The sequence below is a fragment of the Squalius cephalus genome, assembly GCF_949319135.1.
Source record: "Squalius cephalus genome assembly, chromosome: 18".
NCBI classification, from domain to species: domain Eukaryota; kingdom Metazoa; phylum Chordata; class Actinopteri; order Cypriniformes; family Leuciscidae; genus Squalius; species Squalius cephalus.
This window is the reverse complement of record NC_137139.1, coordinates 13,078,246-13,096,729: the sequence shown is the minus strand read 5'-3', so window position 1 is coordinate 13,096,729 and position 18,484 is coordinate 13,078,246. Positions and strand designations below refer to the sequence as shown.

The 18,484-nt window shown below is 36.6% G+C and overlaps 1 protein-coding gene across 5 annotated transcripts; it reads left to right on the top strand.

The window, feature by feature from the left end:
- Nucleotides 1-11: 11 nt before the first annotated feature.
- On the top strand, nucleotides 12-18,452 carry g6pd (glucose-6-phosphate dehydrogenase). 5 transcript variants are annotated; one of them, XM_079849804.1, is made up of 14 exons: nucleotides 23-90; nucleotides 624-656; nucleotides 2,386-2,516; nucleotides 8,660-8,697; nucleotides 9,249-9,357; nucleotides 9,437-9,654; nucleotides 11,628-11,786; nucleotides 11,955-12,080; nucleotides 12,434-12,527; nucleotides 13,768-13,954; nucleotides 14,591-14,826; nucleotides 14,989-15,065; nucleotides 16,524-16,616; nucleotides 16,699-18,452. In XM_079849804.1, exons 1-14 carry the CDS (start codon nucleotides 66-68, stop codon nucleotides 16,787-16,789), a joined length of 1,617 nt encoding a protein of 538 aa, XP_079705930.1. In that variant the 5' UTR covers nucleotides 23-65; the 3' UTR covers nucleotides 16,790-18,452. The 5 variants fall into 5 exon arrangements, with proteins under 5 accessions (XP_079705931.1, XP_079705930.1, XP_079705934.1 ...); XM_079849807.1 differs by having other exon boundaries at nucleotides 52-284; XM_079849805.1 differs by lacking the exon at nucleotides 624-656 and having other exon boundaries at nucleotides 12-90.
- The last annotated feature ends 32 nt before the right edge of the window (nucleotides 18,453-18,484 follow it).

Genomic DNA, 18,484 nt, shown 5'->3' with positions numbered 1-18,484 from the left:
CTGGCCCCGCCCACCTTCCTTTATAGTCGCACGCAGTTGTGCGGGTGACGTGATATGCTCAAGCAATGATGGGCAGTCGAGCGAGCGCTGGTGAGTTCCTCTCTACACCAATAAGATCACTGAGATCCGCCGTGTCGTTTTAACAGGGAAGGAGGAAGCTGTCTTTAAAAATGTCACTGTAGTCGCTAATGTTTTATATTTGCGCTCATACACACCGAGCCTGGTACAACTCTATAAGTTTAGCTTTTAAATCCTGGTATTTTTGTTTTGTTTAAAAAACAAATGTAAGTACCACGTTGTTATGCAGTGTGTGTGTGTGTTTGGTTCTGCTGTTTACTAACGTCAGCAGCTCTAACCAACTTTGCCTTATAGCAGTTGCTTTTAAATGAATTCTAGATAGCAGCTAACTGTATGTTTAAAGCATTTGTTGTGAATGTGATGCTTTGCTTGAAATCATTAGCAAGCTGTTATTTCAGTCAGTGTCAGGCTGAGCCCTGTTAAATAAGGGATTGTGCTAATAACATTATGGTAAGTTGAGAGAGAGAGAGAGAGAGAGAGAGAGAGTTGTGAGAGCTTGTGTTTTTGTGTCAGTTTATATCTTTATCTTTTCCTTTATGCCACAGAGAGAGCACACACTACAGTCCCTGAACGCAGTGGTAGGATTATGTGTTTGTCATCCCAATGCAAATAGCTATGTGATGTGACTTGTCAAATTACTAGACTAGTCTGTTGTTAGAACCGCTATAGCCAGTGTTTGTACGTCTGTTCCTCAAAGTGACTTGGCAAAATTATTGCATGTGAAATACCATTTTCATAGAGTATATTCTTCCAGGTGGCATTTACTGTAGGTCCAGTTTTCATATTCAGGCCGTATAGTAAACAAGCTTGCTCATGTGTTATTTGTTGATATTGTGTTGCTTGTTTAATATGCTTTGGAGAACACCTTTAGAGTGTGACTCTGTGTGCCTGTTGTAATGTACCAATTTATTTATTAATTTATCAATTTAGAGGTTGGTTATTAACGGACATGTTACTTCCTTATTTGTCCAAACAATCTACCAAGTGCCTAAAACCTTCTCTATACTACTATTAAAAAAAAGGGGATTGAGAATTTTCTTTTGGAAATTTTGCTGTCAATTGAATGTCATTAAATTGACTTATGTACTGTATTTATCAGCATTATATCTTCCATCTTGATCTCCATCTCTCAAATAAGTAAATAATTGCCCTGACAACATTTCACCACAAAATATTTATATAATATGTAATTTTAGAAACATGTTTTTGTTATTTGTCTAGGGGCCCTATCATACACCCGACGCAATGCAGCGCCAAGTGTTTTTTGCTAGTTTCAGCCCGACGCAGTTATCATTTTTACGTCCTGTGCCACATGTTTAAATATGCACGTCCTGAAAAATTGGCTGCAGCATCTTTGCTCTTTCTTTTAAGTTCTACAAAAATACCGTTGGCGTGAATTTATATGCATTGATAAGCGAGCGCAAGTTGCCTCAGTCGCGAGGACAGTGAATGCGCGGGCAGCCAGTCGTAAAGGAGTGATTGATTGGTCGTGGCACTGTGTGCAAAAAAAAAAAAATACTTTGGTCTGATGTCGGATTACACAAAGCAAATCATCTACGCAATTATTTAGTTTTCTTATTTAATGACTGACAATTTAGTTGTGATGATAATTTTGGCATAAGGCTTATTAGCGTTAGGCTATAGCCTGAAAGGTCTGATTTACGCACTGTTACAACAGTCATTGTTTTTTTTGTTTTGCACAATGACATTTGAGTTCATGCTTTTAATGTTGTTTTTTTGTTGTAGACTAAAGACTAATGACAGACTGTTTATCTTTGAATAAAAATATGTTTGGTTCAGGTTTGAAATTCATTATCTTTTATTATAGGCTATGTAGTCTAATACCATAGTAGGCCTGTTCTGTAGACTGCTGTCCACTTTAAGATGACCACAAACAGCAAAAAAAAAAAAAAAGTCTTAAGCCCAGGATAAAGAAAAAAACGAATTCTCATGCTCCTCTTCATGCTTGCCCCTCAATCAGCTCCGTCTCAAACAGTATAAATAAACCAAATATTCAGTGAAACGAAATGCTCAATCAAATATAAATCTTCCCTTAAATAAGTTCTTTTGTAAATTGGTTGGTATATGCTACATAATCGGCCCCCACGTCTGTCCAACAATTGCTTTTCTTAAGCAAAACTTTTTTTAATTTGCAATTATAACTGGAAATTATACATCTGTAATATAACTCCAGAAAGCTATAAATTCATAAACACTTTTTTTTTTTTTTTTTATCTGACTGAATGAACATAAGGACAACATGAGATTGATCTCCTGCTCTTTAATCTTTTCCTGACCTCTTGGCAGACAACATGAGCACCAGCAGCACCCTTCCCCTCTCACGCTCAGAAGTGTTCGGGGAACTGAGGAAAGAGCTACACGATGATGTGGAGTTTCACCAGTCCGATGCGCATATCTTCATCATCATGGGTGCTTCGGTGAGTCCCAGTGTGTGTGTGTGGAATATTTTAATATCTCTGTCTCTACTAATGAGGAATTGACGCAGTCTCATCTGCAGCTTTGAATTGTCACTCATTTTGAACACGTTACATCTATTGACAAACCAAAAATTAGTGTGAATTCATGTATTTGGGACACTTTTAATTTTTTTTTACAGTGACTACATTTGCATGCACCACAGTGTTCTGATAGTAATCAGAATTTGGCAGTGTTCTGTTTCTTGATGTAATCATGTTAACGGCACACTCCAATCGCCCGATTTAAGACAATATTCTGATTCCACAAATTCCAATTCCCTAGAATATGCCTATAATCAGAAAACTGTTGCATGTAAACGCCTTATTCAGAAAATTTGTTGAAAGAAGATACAGTGCTATGCTTAAGTTTAGACACCCATGCTAAAGTTGACTAAAAAGAGGAATAAAAAATCATCTTTTGGAAATTGAACTTAATGCCTTAATTAAAAAAATTAGGAAAAATCCAACCTTTAAGGACACCAATTTTCTTTGTGAATGAATAATGTATCGTACATAAATAAATGTTCTTCCTTAAAATACAGGGTGCATAAGTTTGGACACCCCTATGTTAAATTCCCATAGAGGCAGGCAGATTTTTATTTTTAAAGGCCAGTTACTTCATGGATCCAGGATACTATGCATCCTGATAAAGTTCCCTTGGCCTTTGGAATTAAAATAGCCCCACATCATCACATAGCCTTCACCATACCTAGAGATTGGCATGGGGTACTTTCCATAAGATCATCTCTCAATGCAAATCAAACTAGCTATTAGGCTAACTGAAATAAAACCATGCCAGTCTCTAGGTATGGTGAAGGCTATGTGATGATGTGGGGCTATTTTAATTCCAGAGGCCAAGGGAACTTTATCAGGATGCATAGTATCCTGGATCCATGAAGTAACTGGCCTTTAAAAATAAAAATCTGCCTGCCTCTATGGGAATTTAACATAGGGGTGTCCAAACTTATGCACCCTGTATTTTAAGGAAGAACATTTATTTATTTATGATACATTATTCATTCACAAAGAAAATTGGTGTCCTTAAAGGTTGGATTTTACCTAATTTTTTTAATTAAGGCATTAAGTTCAATTTCCAAAAGATGATTTTTTTATTCCTCTTTTTAGTCAACTTTAGCATGGGTGTCTAAACTTATGCATAGCACTGTATGTGCGCACTCCACACAATTTTCACATTTTTAGTAAGGACACATTACATCTACCGCAGGTGTTCATACAGTTTCATCACACTTTATTGCACAGAGTTTGTGGAATGAGTGTTTCCAATTTCTGAAGCTCTGTCTCCATTCTGTAAACTCTTTAACTTCACCAATATCTCCTACCAGTCCTTTCTGCATTCTTTCAAGCGTTTATTAACAATTGCTCTCCGCTTTCCATTTCATGCTGATGTTTTTAGGCTTGTTCGAACGTGAGAAGTAATTAGAGTCAGTCCTAATTCAATTACTGTGAATAAATACACAGGAATATTCTGCTGTATGCATATAACATCGAATTGGGAATATGACTGTACCCCAAATATAGACCTTTAACAGAATGCGACGTGCATGTAGATATTCATTGAAATGATTGTCAAAAAGTTGCCAATTTTCCCTAAATTATTACTAATTTATTGATCTAGTTCCTATTTCAAATTATTCCTACATGGTAGTTTCTTTAGTATTGCACACCTTATGGTTTAACAGCACAGTCTGTTTACTGCTAGTCCAATAAAGGAAAGTCTCTGATTCCTCTGAATTGGTACAATGGCCTTGGGTTTTTTTTTTTTTTTGTAAAAGGAAGTACAACTGAAATTAAGCAACCATGAAGGGACGTTGCCAACATAAGGCTTCTATTTATCATTCAGACAGAACAGGGCGGTTGAGTAATTCAGCAGTTCAGTTCACAGCCTTGAAAGGTGATCGGTCAGGTGTGGTGACAGAAGGTCTGTGATTGGCTGGACATGACTAAAGCCTTATCTAGACAGCCTTGATTAGGTTTGGTATGTATATAAACATCAAGAATAAAAAGTGAAGTTTGCATTACAGTTGGTCAAGCTTTTGCACTTCTCACAAGAGTGTTTTCCCCTTTTAATCTTTTAGTGATGAAATTGAAACCCTCTTCCTCCTTTTTCCGGTTTGCTTGTCCTTGTTCCTCCTTATTTTGGTCTGCCAAGTTTTCAGTAGTCTGATATTGCACAACTGCTCTGTGAAAGATCTTTGTTACTGTTGGCTTTTCCTGTTCTTATTGTTTGGGTTTTTAAATAGGTGCTAGTGAGCTGGATTACGCAGTATCACTCTCTGTCAGCACTTTTCTTTCAGTTAGTGTGGAGAGAGAGGTGAAAGAGCAGGCTTGTGTGTTTGGGATCAGGGTGGGGTTAGAAAGGTGGCTGTTTGACATGGGGTTGCAAAGGTTTGTGGCATAATGATAAACATTGAAATCCATTAAGTAACCATGTCAAAATCCAGATGCAACATCGCCTGATTTGTTAGACGGGCTGGTCTGAGTATTTCAGAAACTGTTGATCTCCTGGGATTTTCACACACAACCATCTCTAGGGTTTACAGAGAATGGTCAAAAAAGAGATACTATCCAGTGAGCGGCAGTTCTGTGGGTGAAAATGCCTTGTTGATGCCAGATATCATAGGACCAGACAGGTTCAGCTGATAGAAAGACAACAGTAACTCAGATAACCGCTCGATACAACCGAGGTCTGCAGAAGAGCGTCTCTGAACGCGTCAAAGCTTGAAGCAGAAGAGCTACAGCAGCAGTGACACTCCTGTCAGATGAGAACAGCAAACTGAGGGTACAATTCACACGTGCTCACCAAAACTAGAAGATTGGAAAAACGTTGCCTGGGGTCTGTTGAGTGTCAATTTCTGTTGCGACATTCAGATGTTAAGAGTCAGAATTTGTCGTAAATAACATGAAAGCATGCGGTTCAGGCTGGTGGTGTAATGGTGTACGGTATATTTTCTTTGAGCTTCTTAGTACCAATTCAGCATCATATAAACACCACAGCTGACTTGAGTATTGTTGCTGACTGTGTCCATCCCTTTATGACCACAATATCATCTTCTGATGAATACTTTTAGCAGGATAACACGCATGTCACAAAGCTCAAATCACCTCAAACTGGTTTCTTGAACTTGTCAGTGTGTTCATTAAACTCAAATGGCCTCCACAGTCACCAGATCTCAATAGAGCAGCTTTGGGATGTGCTGGAACGGGAGATTTAACATCATAGATGAGCACCCGACAAATCTGCAGTAAAACTGCTCGATGCTTTCATGACAGTATTGACCACAATCTCTGAGGAATGTTTCCAGCACCTTGTTGAATCTATCAAGACCCAGACCCACAGCCTCTGGCTTTCTGCTGGCATGCTCTGCTGTTTACACTCCAGGATCACTGAGATACACATTCATCGGTTTACACAAACACGCAGCAGGAAAACCCCAAACAGTGACTACAGTGGTTTTGTGTGTGTGTGTGGAAACACTGTAGTCACTATCAGAGCAAATACATACTGGAAGATTTATCTGGTTGCTAAGTTTTTGCATGTTTGTTTTAGTATGATTATGCTGCATTGTTCATGATTAAAGTTACAAAATAGACATGGATGGATTTTTGTCAAGTCACCATTACAGACTGCTTTTCACCACAGCAAATCAGCTGGAATGATTAATTGGTTAGATAGCGAACCGTTTATCGACTGATATCTGCCAATAATGAATATTGGAGAGATGGGACTCTCCCACAATGCTGTAATTCAGCCAAGACAAACAGAATAGTGCTGTCTCACTATGCACAGTGTGTTTCTCATGTGTCTGAATGGGTGTGGAGCAGATCTGCTCAGATCACTGACGTTTGCATTGAGATGATTGATGAGCTCACATTGAGCTGGGATGGGCTGACTGTTGTATTTGTTTTTTTAAAACTTCATTTTATCTGTTCTTGTGTGTTTTGTATCTATTATATAATAGTCATCTTTATATTCAGCTGTATTTATGACATGAGTCACTGTGGTTCCGCACAAATTATGGCTGCATTTCAAAATCTACCAACCTTTGTGGCAATTCGGAGCTTCATAGGCATGTTCGGACAAGACCGTTATGGCCCAAACGGCTTTTTAGGCAGGCAGTTCATTTTGATTTGATTCCTATTAAATGGGTCTTTAAATGGGTTTTTTATTTAAATGTTCCTTGACGTTCACTTGTAAGGTTAATAAAGTTTTCTTTCCACAATAAAAACAAAAATATGTGGAAAAATTGCTATTTACATCCTTCATTCTGACCCTGTCAAAAGATTTTGAATGAAGACCAGGTCTAGTTTTTGAAATTTGATCTACGATAAAAAAATATTTTAATCGTTCTTTTTTTTTTTTTTTTTTTTTTTTTATCTCTTTCTCAACATGAATATAGCCGAGGTAGCTGACATGGCGTTAAACTTTAAACAAACAAACAATCTGACCCAGGGCTGCCAACTCTCAGCGCATTCAGTGTGAGACTCACACAATCTCATCTCAGAATGGTATAAATCCCTTAGAGAACCTTTGTCCCCTATGTTACTTGCCACCTTCAATTGGATATTAAAAGGTGGGGTGGTCCCTCCCTCATGGAGGAAAGCAATTATTTCGGTTATACCGAAGGAAGGTAAAGATTGTGGAAATTACAGACCTATCAGTGTCTTAAATGTGGATTACAAACTATTTACATCCATTCTGGCTAGAAGATTAGACAAATTGATTCCAGAATTTATTCATCCAGATCAGACTGGGTTTGTCAGGCTGAGACAAACTCAAGATAAAATCAGGCGTTCTTTTCATATTATGAGCCATTTAACTAAACACAGTGTTGAAGCTTTATTAGTAGGATTGGGTGCTGAAAAGGCATTCGACTTTATGTTAAGTATCTCTTTATGGTTATGAAACGATTTGGGTTTCACAAATCTATTACGTATTAATGCTATTCAAGCAGTATATGATAAACCTCTAGCGAGAATTTAGGTGAATGGTGATCTTTCTAACCAGATTACTCTAGAACGAGGAACACGTCAAGGCTGCCCAATTAGCCCTATTTTATTTGCCCTATTCATAGAGCCCCTTAACCAGTGGATTAGGCAAAATGACAAAGTTATTGGTATAGAAGTTGGGACAGGAGTGCACAAGGTAGCTGCCTTTGCAGATTACATTTCTGTTTACTTAACTGAACAGCCAAGTCTTTTCCAGAATTGATGTCTGGAATTGGTGTCTTCTTGAGACGTATGGATCATTTTCAGGTTATGAGGTGAACATACAGAAAACCCAGGTCCTCACTTTTATTTATAGGCCACCTGGTTTCATTACCGGAAATTTTTGTCTCAACTGGGAATCAGTTTAAATGAAATCTGGGAGTAATTTTATCAAAAGATGTACCACAATTATTTCAAGCTAATTATGCTGTCCTCTAATTACAAAAATTAAAGCTGAGATATCAAGATGGAATCTTTTCCCCTTTTTAAGCATGAGCTCAAGGGTCGAATCAGTCAAGATGACCGTTCTACCGAGACTATTATATTTATTTCAGTCTCTGCCAGTGTATATACCAATGCAATGCAGCAGTTCGTAGAATGGGATAAATCATTTTCAAGATTTATTTGTAAAGGGCGGAAACCCAGAATTGCTATTTAGAGCATATGATCTATTCTTCAAATGTATATATTCATTGGTTCCTAGTGATTCAATACTTTAATGTAATTAATATCTTTTTTTGTGATTTATCTTAGTATTTTACATTGATACGGTTTATGTTTCTCTATAGTGATTATTTGTTTTTGTTCTGTTTTTTTGGAAAAATTATATAATTATAAAAATGTTATTATTATATTATTATTATATAATAATTATATAAATATATATAAAAAAACACATTATGATGATTATCATTTAGCCTTTTAGATCAATTAGCACTGATCTCAGACCAGCTTTTCTCTTTGAGACTCTGGTGTGATGATCTAGTTTTGAAAATATTGCACAATGAAACTCTGTATAGTGTGTCAGTTGTGTGGCGGTTTGTGTAATTGAGCCATGACTAAATTGTGCCGTGATGTAACAAATGTGTTTTTTGTAGGGAGATCTGGCCAAAAAGAAAATCTACCCAACTTTGTGGTGAGTCCTCTAACTTATTATATACTACAGTTCATCATTTTAGGGTCGATTAAGTGTTTAAAGTGATCTTGTAAAGTTTCTTATGCTCAACAAGGCTGCATTTATTTGACCAAAAATACAATGAAATATTATTACATTTCAATGTAACTTTTCTGTGTGAATATTATAAATTGTAATTTATTCCTGTGATCAAAGCTGAATTTCCAGCATCATTACTCCAGTCTTCAGTGTCACTCGATCCTTCAGAAATCATTTTAATATGATGATTTGATGCTCAAGAAACATTTATTATTATCAATGTTGAAAACAGTTGTGCTGCTTCATATTTTTGTGGAAACTGTGATACATTTTTTTTTTTTCAGGATTCTTTGATCAATAGAAAGTTAAAAAGAACTGCATTTATTTGAAATGGATATCTTTTGTAACATTATAGATGTTTTTACTGTCACTTCTGATCGATTTAATGTGTCCTTGCTGAATAAAAGTAACTATCTTTAAAAAAAATCTTTTTTAAACAGTGTATGTCTATTTATTTCTGTTTCTCTCTATAGGTGGTTGTTCAGAGACGGTCTTCTCCCCGAACAGATATATTTTGTGGGCTTTGCTCGTTCTGATCTGACCGTGGATGCAATACGCACGGCCTGCATGCCCTACATGAAGGTCAGCGCTCAGAGTTTTCTCCATGTGCACTGTTGTCTGCTTATTTTATGCTTATCTGCTTTTTTTTTCCTCCCTTCAGGTGGTCGACTCCGAGGCAGAGCGCCTCGCTGCGTTCTTCAGTCGAAACTCTTACATCAGCGGGAAGTACGTGGATGAATCGTCTTTCGCTAGCCTGAACACTCACCTGCTGTCCCTGCCTGGAGGAGCCGGGGCCAACCGGCTCTTCTACCTGGCCCTGCCGCCCAGCGTCTACCACGATGTCACCAAGAACATCAAACATCAATGCATGAGCACCAAGTGAGGAGCGAACGCATGCAGTTGCTTTTGTTTCATTTTTGCTTAATTATGTGTTTTATGTTCTTAATACAAGGCAGGATGTGTCCAAAAGTAGGTTAGAGGTTATGCGACGGACTTGAATAAAACTTTTCTAGACAGTCAAACTAATTTTGACCTGACTGTCCAAAAATCCCCATATACTTTCATTGAAGGGGAGGCACCTGAGCCATTTGTAGGGACCAAGGGCCGGATTCCCGAAAAATTCGTAACACTTTTCTTAACTGCTTTTTTCTTCTTATTTTCTAATTTAAGACGAAAGATAAGAATATTTTGTACTGTAAAGGTAAAATGTGTTATGAATTTATTGGGTTGTTTCAAAGATTAAGCATTACAAAGTAACACAAGCTACATAATACATATAGTAGCAGGAATGTGGACGAGTGACACAGATCGATCATTATAACACTAGAGTGAATGCATATACATGATGCAATGTAATGTAAGAGGAAACCTGCAATTGAATGAAACATCTGGAAATGAAGCAAAGCTGGAGAACAAAATAATGAAATAGTCTTCAGATACTATGGTTTTTATTTACAGCAATAATCTGACATTAATCCATTCTAGAATAGATTAATTAGTAGAGGCTATTACTCCACCACCTTGACATCATCAAATATATTGTGGTTTGAATGACATATGTGCGACAGTTTTCAGGAAAAGGTCGTGACTAGCTAGTTAGTTTCACCAACGATGCATCGTACTATGGAGGTTATGTCGCTGTTCGGGAAACGCCCTAGCAACCACTCACACTTAATTGTTAAAAATTGTAAATGCATTTTAGTTGTAATTTTATTAGTTGTCCTCTCTAACATCTAACATCATAATGACATGATTTGTACAGGCAAGTACCACTCGCATCAAATGCGTTACAATAATATGTTACTCCCTAAAAGGCAACTAAACATTACTTGGTTACTTTTTATGAAAAGTAATGTAGTGTTTCTTTTTTGTCACTTTGTCTCTACTGGGATGGGCTTGCTTGATTTGTTTTTAATAAAGAAGTTTAATATCAAGCTATTTTTGGCAAAAGTGGAATGCATAAGCTTCAGGCTGAATGAAAATTCGTGCATGTACAGTAGAGGGCGCATCTCTAACAAACCTCTCAGCTGTGCTGCCGTTCTGGATCACAGAAGAAGAAAAATTCAACATTTTTACTTTAGATAAACATTGCGTTTCATTTAGTTGTTTTTATTGCTAAAGTAATTTTAGCTTATTTGTATGGTTGAACAGAGTCATTGAAGGTCAGCAGCAAAGACGTTAGTTAATAAAGTGAGATTAAATACATAAAGTACATTTGTATTATTTAACATATTCAATTATTGCAGGTTTGTGTAATATTCTGAGTTTGCATTTAACCGTTTTTATTCATTTTGAGGAATACTGAGTCTAAATATTGAAAACATTGAAATAATGAATACTGAACTCCTGATTTCTCTCAACATGAGGACAGGAGAGCCTTCGGTCAATACATGGGAAAACGCAGTAACTTGCGTTACTTATTTGAAAATGTAACTGATTTTTTTTTTGTAAATTTAGAAATAATGTTACTTTACTAGTTACTTGAAAAAGTAATCTGACTGTGTAACTTATGTTACTTTAAATGCTTTAGCCCCAACTGAAATGAATTAAAATTTGATGAAAAATTAAAAAACGTGAAAATTAGAAGTGTTGCATTGGCAACTAACTGAAATAAAATAAGTTGAAGTGCTAAAATTACTAAAACTAAAAATGAAATTAAGTTAAATAGAAATATTTAAAACAACAACGAATAAAATGACAAAAAGCACATAACTGATTTAAAAAATACCAATACATCTCATATCTAGCCAGTGATATTTTAGTACTGTTTAATTTTCTAAGTGTATGTGGATTTGCCTTGGCAAAGGCCTTTTTAAAGTGCAGGATATTTCTTGTGTTTGTATGTTTGGCAGAGGCTGGAACAGGATCATCGTGGAGAAGCCGTTTGGCCATGACTTGCAGAGCTCAGAGGAGTTATCCAGTCATCTCTCTTCTCTCTTCACCGAGGAACAGATTTACCGGATAGACCATTACCTAGGCAAAGAGATGGTCCAGAACCTCATGGTCCTCAGGTCTGTCTGCTTACCATTCTCTTCTTCATCCCTCTCTGCTTTCTGCTTTTCACTGGCTGTCACACACAGTTGTCATTTATGAATAATTAAGGGTTAAACTCCATTGGGAAGCTCTTCCTCTGTATCTGTCTCTTGTTAGTCATAGGTTTCTCTCCTGTTTCTTTAAAGGTTTGGAAACCGGATATTTGGCCCCATATGGAACCGGGACAGTGTGGCATGTGTGGTTCTGACCTTCAAAGAGCCGTTTGGTACCCAGGGCCGGGGAGGATATTTTGACGATTTTGGTATCATTCGGTTAGTTAAGTTTCCTTGCTTTGAGATGATTTTGCACCTGTGATATATCATAGATGTTAAAACTTATGAAAGGATAGTCTACCAAAGATGAATTCCGCCATCATTTTTAACCTGATTTTTATTTTTTATTTTTTCCTATGGAACACAAAAGGAGTTTTTTTTTTTTTTTTTTTTTTGTGAAGCACCATAAAAGTAGTCCGTAAAAAGAAACCAAGATAAAATGCACATTATTTGAAAGACAAATATAAAAAAAGGTGTTTAAAAATCCATTGCACTTTCTGTGCATGAGGATTCCCTTCAAAGGCTGAGTGGATATTGATATTCTAATGTATTCCTCTCTTTTCTGTCTCCAGTGATGTGATGCAGAACCACCTGCTGCAGATGCTCTCTCTGGTTGCCATGGAGAAGCCCTCATCCACCAGCTCTGATGATGTTAGGGATGAGAAGGTAACGAGCCGCTCAGCCAATCAGCTGTGTGTGTGTGTGCGCATCACTCTTATGCCGCTTATCTGAATTATCCTGAATTTAGCCTTGAGGATCAAATAAATCACATTTATCCATCCATTACCACTGTCTTGTAGTTAACCATCAGCATAAAAGGTTGGCGGACTGAAGCAAGCATAAATTAAGGTCTTGGCTCCAAGATTGTTTCTGGATAATGTTTATTTTTGGTTTATAATTTTAATAGATTTTTAGGTCCCACTTTATAATAAGTGGCTTTAAGTACTATGTACTTACATTGAAATTAATAATCTGATACAATGTACTTATTGTGTAACTACATGTTTTTACATTGTACTTACATTTTAAAAATTCCTGCATGTAATTACAGCTGTAATTAATTGATGTAATTACATTTGTAATTACACTGTTGACCCTTCCCTTACACCTTAACTCACCCTTAAACCTACCCAATCCACCACACCTGTCCCTAACCTTACCCGTATCACACCTCAATAGCAGCAAAAGTGTTTTACAATACATGAACACAATAAGTACATTGTACTTATTTTTTGATGTAAGTACATAGTACTTAACGCCACTTAATATAAAGTGGGACCGATTTTTAACAGATGTGCGTTTCTGCTAATTATATGTAATACCAAATCTTTTTTTGTTTTGCTTTGCAATGCTTTTTGTTTTGTTTCATTTAATTTTTTTAATTTAATTATTTTTTTGTGGTTTTGTTTGCTTTGTTTGCTTTGTTTTGCTGTTTTGTTTCATTTTTTTTGGGGGGGGGGGGGGTTTGTTTTGCTTTGTAATGCTTTTTTGTTTTGGTTTATTGTTTTGTTTTGTTTAATTTCTTTTTGCTTTGTGTTGCTGTTTGCTTTGCTGGTTTTTTTGTTTGTTTCATTTTTGTTTTTTTGTTTTTTTTTGGGGGGTGGGGGGGCTTTGTTTTGCTTTGCTTTGCTTTTTTCTTTGTTTTTTTTCTTTGCAAAGCCTTGTTTTGCTTTTGTTTGAGGACTTTTAACAGTGTGACTTGTTTTTCTCTGTCTGCTGCAGAGAGTTGTAATTTTTATAGTTTGTGTGTTCAGTCACATGGCATGAAGAAATTGGTGTTCATGAAGCATCCAACTGAACTGCTATTGCTAAGATAAATGGGAATGATCTCTGATGTCTCTTTCTCTAGTGTATTGTAGATTTTTCTGCCTGCCTGTTTTCTAATGCTCTGTGTGTCCCCCTACAGGTGAAGGTGTTGAAGTGCATTGAAGCGGTCTCTCTGTCAGACGTGGTCCTGGGTCAGTACGTGGGAGATCCAGATGGAGAAGGAGAGGCTAAACTGGGTTATCTAGATGACGCCACTGTCCCTAAAGGCTCCACTCAAGCTACATTTGCCACTGCAGTGCTTTATGTGAAGAATGAACGCTGGGATGGTAAGTGAGCTTTACCAACACACATGTAATAAGATACACACAGTGTGCATCAGAGTATGCGCTTAGAGTAAGTAGCAAATATTTACAATCTGGCCAAAGACCTAAAATTTTGACCTTTCTGAGACTATTAATCTTTCTGGAAGTAATAGCAGCATTTGTGCTGAATTAAATGAGTACATTTGAAGCTGTACTAACACCTTGGTCTAGAAATCAAATTAGTTTTTTGACTTAAAGTACAAAATTAACTTTAAACGTTGGAAAAGTAGTATATCTGTTTCGATATGTTTAAAAATAAATGTTTTTGATAGTGTCATTCTCTCCAAGGCTGCATTTATTTAATCAAAACTACAGTAAAAACAATAATGTTGTGAAATATTATTACAATTTAAAATAACTGTTTTCTAGTTTAATATATTTTAAAATTTAAATATATTCCTGTGATCAAAGCTGAATTTTCAGCATCATTACTCCAGTCTTCAGTGTCACATGATGATTTACTTCAGGATTTCCCGCTGGATTTTTCAGGATTTTTTAATGAATACAAAGTTCAAGAGAGCAGCATTTAGTTGAACTAGATTTTTTTTATTGATTTTCTTCCTGAATGTTGATATTTCATCAAGCTCTCTCTCTCTCCAGGGGTTCCCTTCATCCTCAGGTGTGGAAAGGCTCTGAATGAGAGGAAGGCAGAGGTGAGGCTGCAGTTCACCGACGTTCCTGGAGACATCTTTGACTCTCAGTGCAGGCGGAACGAGTTGGTGGTCCGCGTGCAGCCCAACGAGGCCATCTACGCCAAGATGATGAGCAAGAAACCTGGAGTCCACTGCAGTCCGGAGGAGACGGAGCTGGACCTGACCTACCACAACAGATACAGGGTAAAACAGACACCTTTGATACATCCATACTGTATGTTTTGATCCTATTAGACAACTTTGGCCATCAAATGTTTAAACCAAAAACAAACAATCTTTATTTAAGTTACATTTATTTAAGTTTTAGTTTATAAATTTACATTTCTCTATTCTCTCTTTACAAAGGATGTTAAGCTGCCTGATGCTTATGAACGTCTGATTTTGGATGTCTTTTGTGGCAGTCAGATGCATTTTGTACGCAGGTGAGTTTCTTACAAGCTACTGTATTGTACATACACGCAAATAAAAGGTTAGCAGTTGGATTGATGATTCAGCCAGCCTGAAAAGCCTTCATGTAAACACCTCAGTCGATCCGAATGAATGTGCAGAATTTTACCCGTGTATACAACGCAGCTGCGTTTATTAGAACGCCAATGAGTTTGCAGGAATTAAATAAACACTGTGAAGTAAATATTGTCATAATTCATCAACAGAATATCAATAAGCAATCGTTTGGTATAAATGTGTGGTATTCATTGATCGTGAACTGCTTAAACCACAAGCCTGGAGAACGTTTTTACTTTGAAACATCATGCAGCGCTCGCAATTAAAGGAGAACTTGGTAACTTTTTTAACTTAATAAAACTGTCTAGAAATCATTTGGATGGTTAAACAACCTGTTCTGGTGATATTGGTGACTTTCCCCGCTCCCCCCAGCGTTCCCAGGCGGAAAACCAACCTTGCAACTTGGGGACTACCGTCCCGGCAAAATAGAAATTGGAAGTCTCGTGAGAAGCGAGAACGAGAACGAGAACGAGCGCGAAACACGAATCGCTTTACGGCAATTCGACATAAACACACACGCATGTATGATGTATTACCAGATTACTCACCTCGGTAGACATAGCTCCACACGATACAGTTGGCTTGCTCCGATCAAAACAAACGCACATGAGCAGCGGTAGAGAGGGGGAGGAGGCCGCCGCAAGTGAGTTTTTTACGACCGTATTGTGAAATATACGCCCCCCCACAGCTGTAGGGGGAGCTCGTGGGGAAAACATGCGACAACAAAAGGAAAAATCAGCGAAGAAGTGACTAGAGTTCGCTAGAGTTGCCGAGTTCTCCTTTAAATCATCACCTTTTGAAGTTTAATAATCACATTCGGCCATATTGTGATTTCTGTTTTTCTGTCCCCAAATTTAAGACCCAGAAATGATAATTAAGACTTTTCTTGTACATCATATTACAGGGGGCTCCACAAATATTGGCACCCTTGATAAATATGAGCAAAACAGACTGTGGAAATTAGTTTTTGCACTTTCTCTAAGTCTTTCATTCACAAAATTATACACTATCTCATTCAGCCAGTGGATCAAAAAGAAGTTAATATGCATTCTAAAAACATAAACAGTCAGGATAATTTTGACTCATTTATTTATAGGTTTTTCATTTTATAATTTTTTTTTTTGGTTTTTGTCCAAACCTGTATTATATGAACTGTAAAGTTTTAAATTGTTATTTTATGGTTTGGATGTTACCATAGATCTTGCTCTTTCCTGCTTATATGGTATTAATTTTATTTGGTCAGATCTTTTCGTGAAAAAAAAAAAAAAAAAAGGTTGAACTTGACTTGATACACTGTTTGTTTTGAATACATAATAATGTAAATTCGACTAAAGAATGTAAAGACCCGTCTCTGAATTTGATTTATTTTATTAAAGTGACGAGTTGAGGGAAGCCTGGAGAATCTTCACTCCTCTTCTTCATCAGATCGAGACAGAGAAGACTGCACCCATCAAATACAAATACGGGAGGTAAGACGCTTATTTTTCTGAAAGGGATTGTTGACAAAGTGACATGACGTGTAATGCGTCTCATATTCTCTCTCTCGTATAGCCGTGGTCCTGCAGAGGCTGATGATCTGGTGCAGAAGGTGGGCTTCCGCTATGAGGGCACATACAAATGGGTGAACCCACACAAACTGTGAAAGAAGAGGACGACAGAGAGCCTGTTTAAGACATCAGCCCAAGATGAGTGCCTGAAATAAAAGGCACTTAGTTATTTGAAGATGCACTCTAAGCACTCATTTAAAGAAGGACAAACAAACAAGATTACAAACACAATTTTCTTTGGACGTTATGAATTAAAACCTGCTAATTTTGTTATATAATGCTTTATAGGACATTCCTTATATTATTTCTTTCAATATTCCAGTGGACCCGATTCCATACTGTCTGTGTTCAGATGCTTTATTCCTTAAGAAAAACAAAGCTTCTGTTATGCATTCCTCTTTTCACAAGCAAGTCTTAGCATTAAATGCTGCCCACATTTTTAAAAGTGTTTATAGGCAGAGGCATGGTGTAAAAGTACAATCTACTCCTGCACTGATAGTTGTCTTCATACATTTTGTCGTGACTTTGGTTGCAATCTTATACTTAAATGGTATAATTGGACCACACAAAAGAAAAGTTGCAGAAACGTACAGGGATTAGGAATGTATGGGTAATGTTGTCTTTGTTACTACTTAACAACATGAATGTATATGACATTTCACCACGTCTTAAGGCTTCCACTGATTGGCTGAAAGAGCCATGATTATGTTTAGTCTTATTAAAGCAAATGTATTGGTAAAATGGTATTACATGCCAAATTCCTCTGTTAATACTTTAATAGACGAGCTTTGATGTTCATTGTTACATCGCTCTCAAAATGCTCGATATCATTTTTGGTTTCAGCGCTAGTTAGACATTGAACCAGTGTCAAAAAACAACTTTTGTTAGCATGCATATGTATTGAGGGTATGTTTTTGACAGCACTACATTTCAACATCATGTTAGGGTGCCTAAAACAACTTTGTTTGGTGATGCTTGAACATCTGTGAGCTATTTAACTTTTCTGTAAAAGTTCTGCCCTATGTTTTCTATTTTATTATAATAGACAGCTACTTTTACAATAAAGCATAGCTAAGATGCCTCACATGTGTCTTATTGCTGCTGCTTTTTCCATCTAGTCTTTTAAGTTCATGTTCTCTTTGTTTTGGCCAGTTTTGGAAAAGACATTGAGTGAGTAGCCTATCTGTTTTCCACGGTCATAACATTGGACATTTAAGGCCTGGAAAATAATGGGGATTTTAGTAATGAATGCACATTTTTTTTGGATATGAGGAGAATGGAGTTTTGTACACGTATAAGTACATTTGTTTTTATGTTATGTCATACACAAATCCTCCACAGCAAAAAAAAACATACACAGTAAACCTGAATGACTGGAAATGTAGTGGAAATTCATTTATCAAAAATTTGTATGGGCTTTGAAATCCATCAGGATGTAATACATGGACTTTTGCTCAAATAGTGCTGTACTCTGATTTTTATTCATAAATAGGATTATAAATATAAAGAATTGTTTGAAAGAAAAAAACAGAATAATTCTTCGGTTAGACTTTGCTACTGATTATATGTTTAAGTACTGTGTAAAATTAAGCTACATGTTAGGGTAGGATTAGGATTTGGTTGTAATTATGCATAATTTACTGTTATTACTATAGTAAGTACATGTAACATATGTAACAAGGACACTGTAAAATAAAGTGTTACCAAATCTTCTATAAATGCCTTCTTTCTCAATAAACTTTGGTTTCGTGTAACTTCATTTCCATTTGGTTTGAACTTTTTTGTTTTTA

Excerpts from the sequence above, each read along its gene's own strand:
- g6pd (XM_079849804.1), top strand. The coding sequence starts at position 66 with ATGATGGGCAGTCGAGCGAGCGCTG. Across the intron at positions 9,655-11,627 it reads CATCAATGCATGAGCACCAA|AGGCTGGAACAGGATCATCG; the intron begins GTGAGGAGCGAA and ends TATGTTTGGCAG. Across the intron at positions 14,827-14,988 it reads CCTACCACAACAGATACAGG|GATGTTAAGCTGCCTGATGC; the intron begins GTAAAACAGACA and ends CTCTTTACAAAG.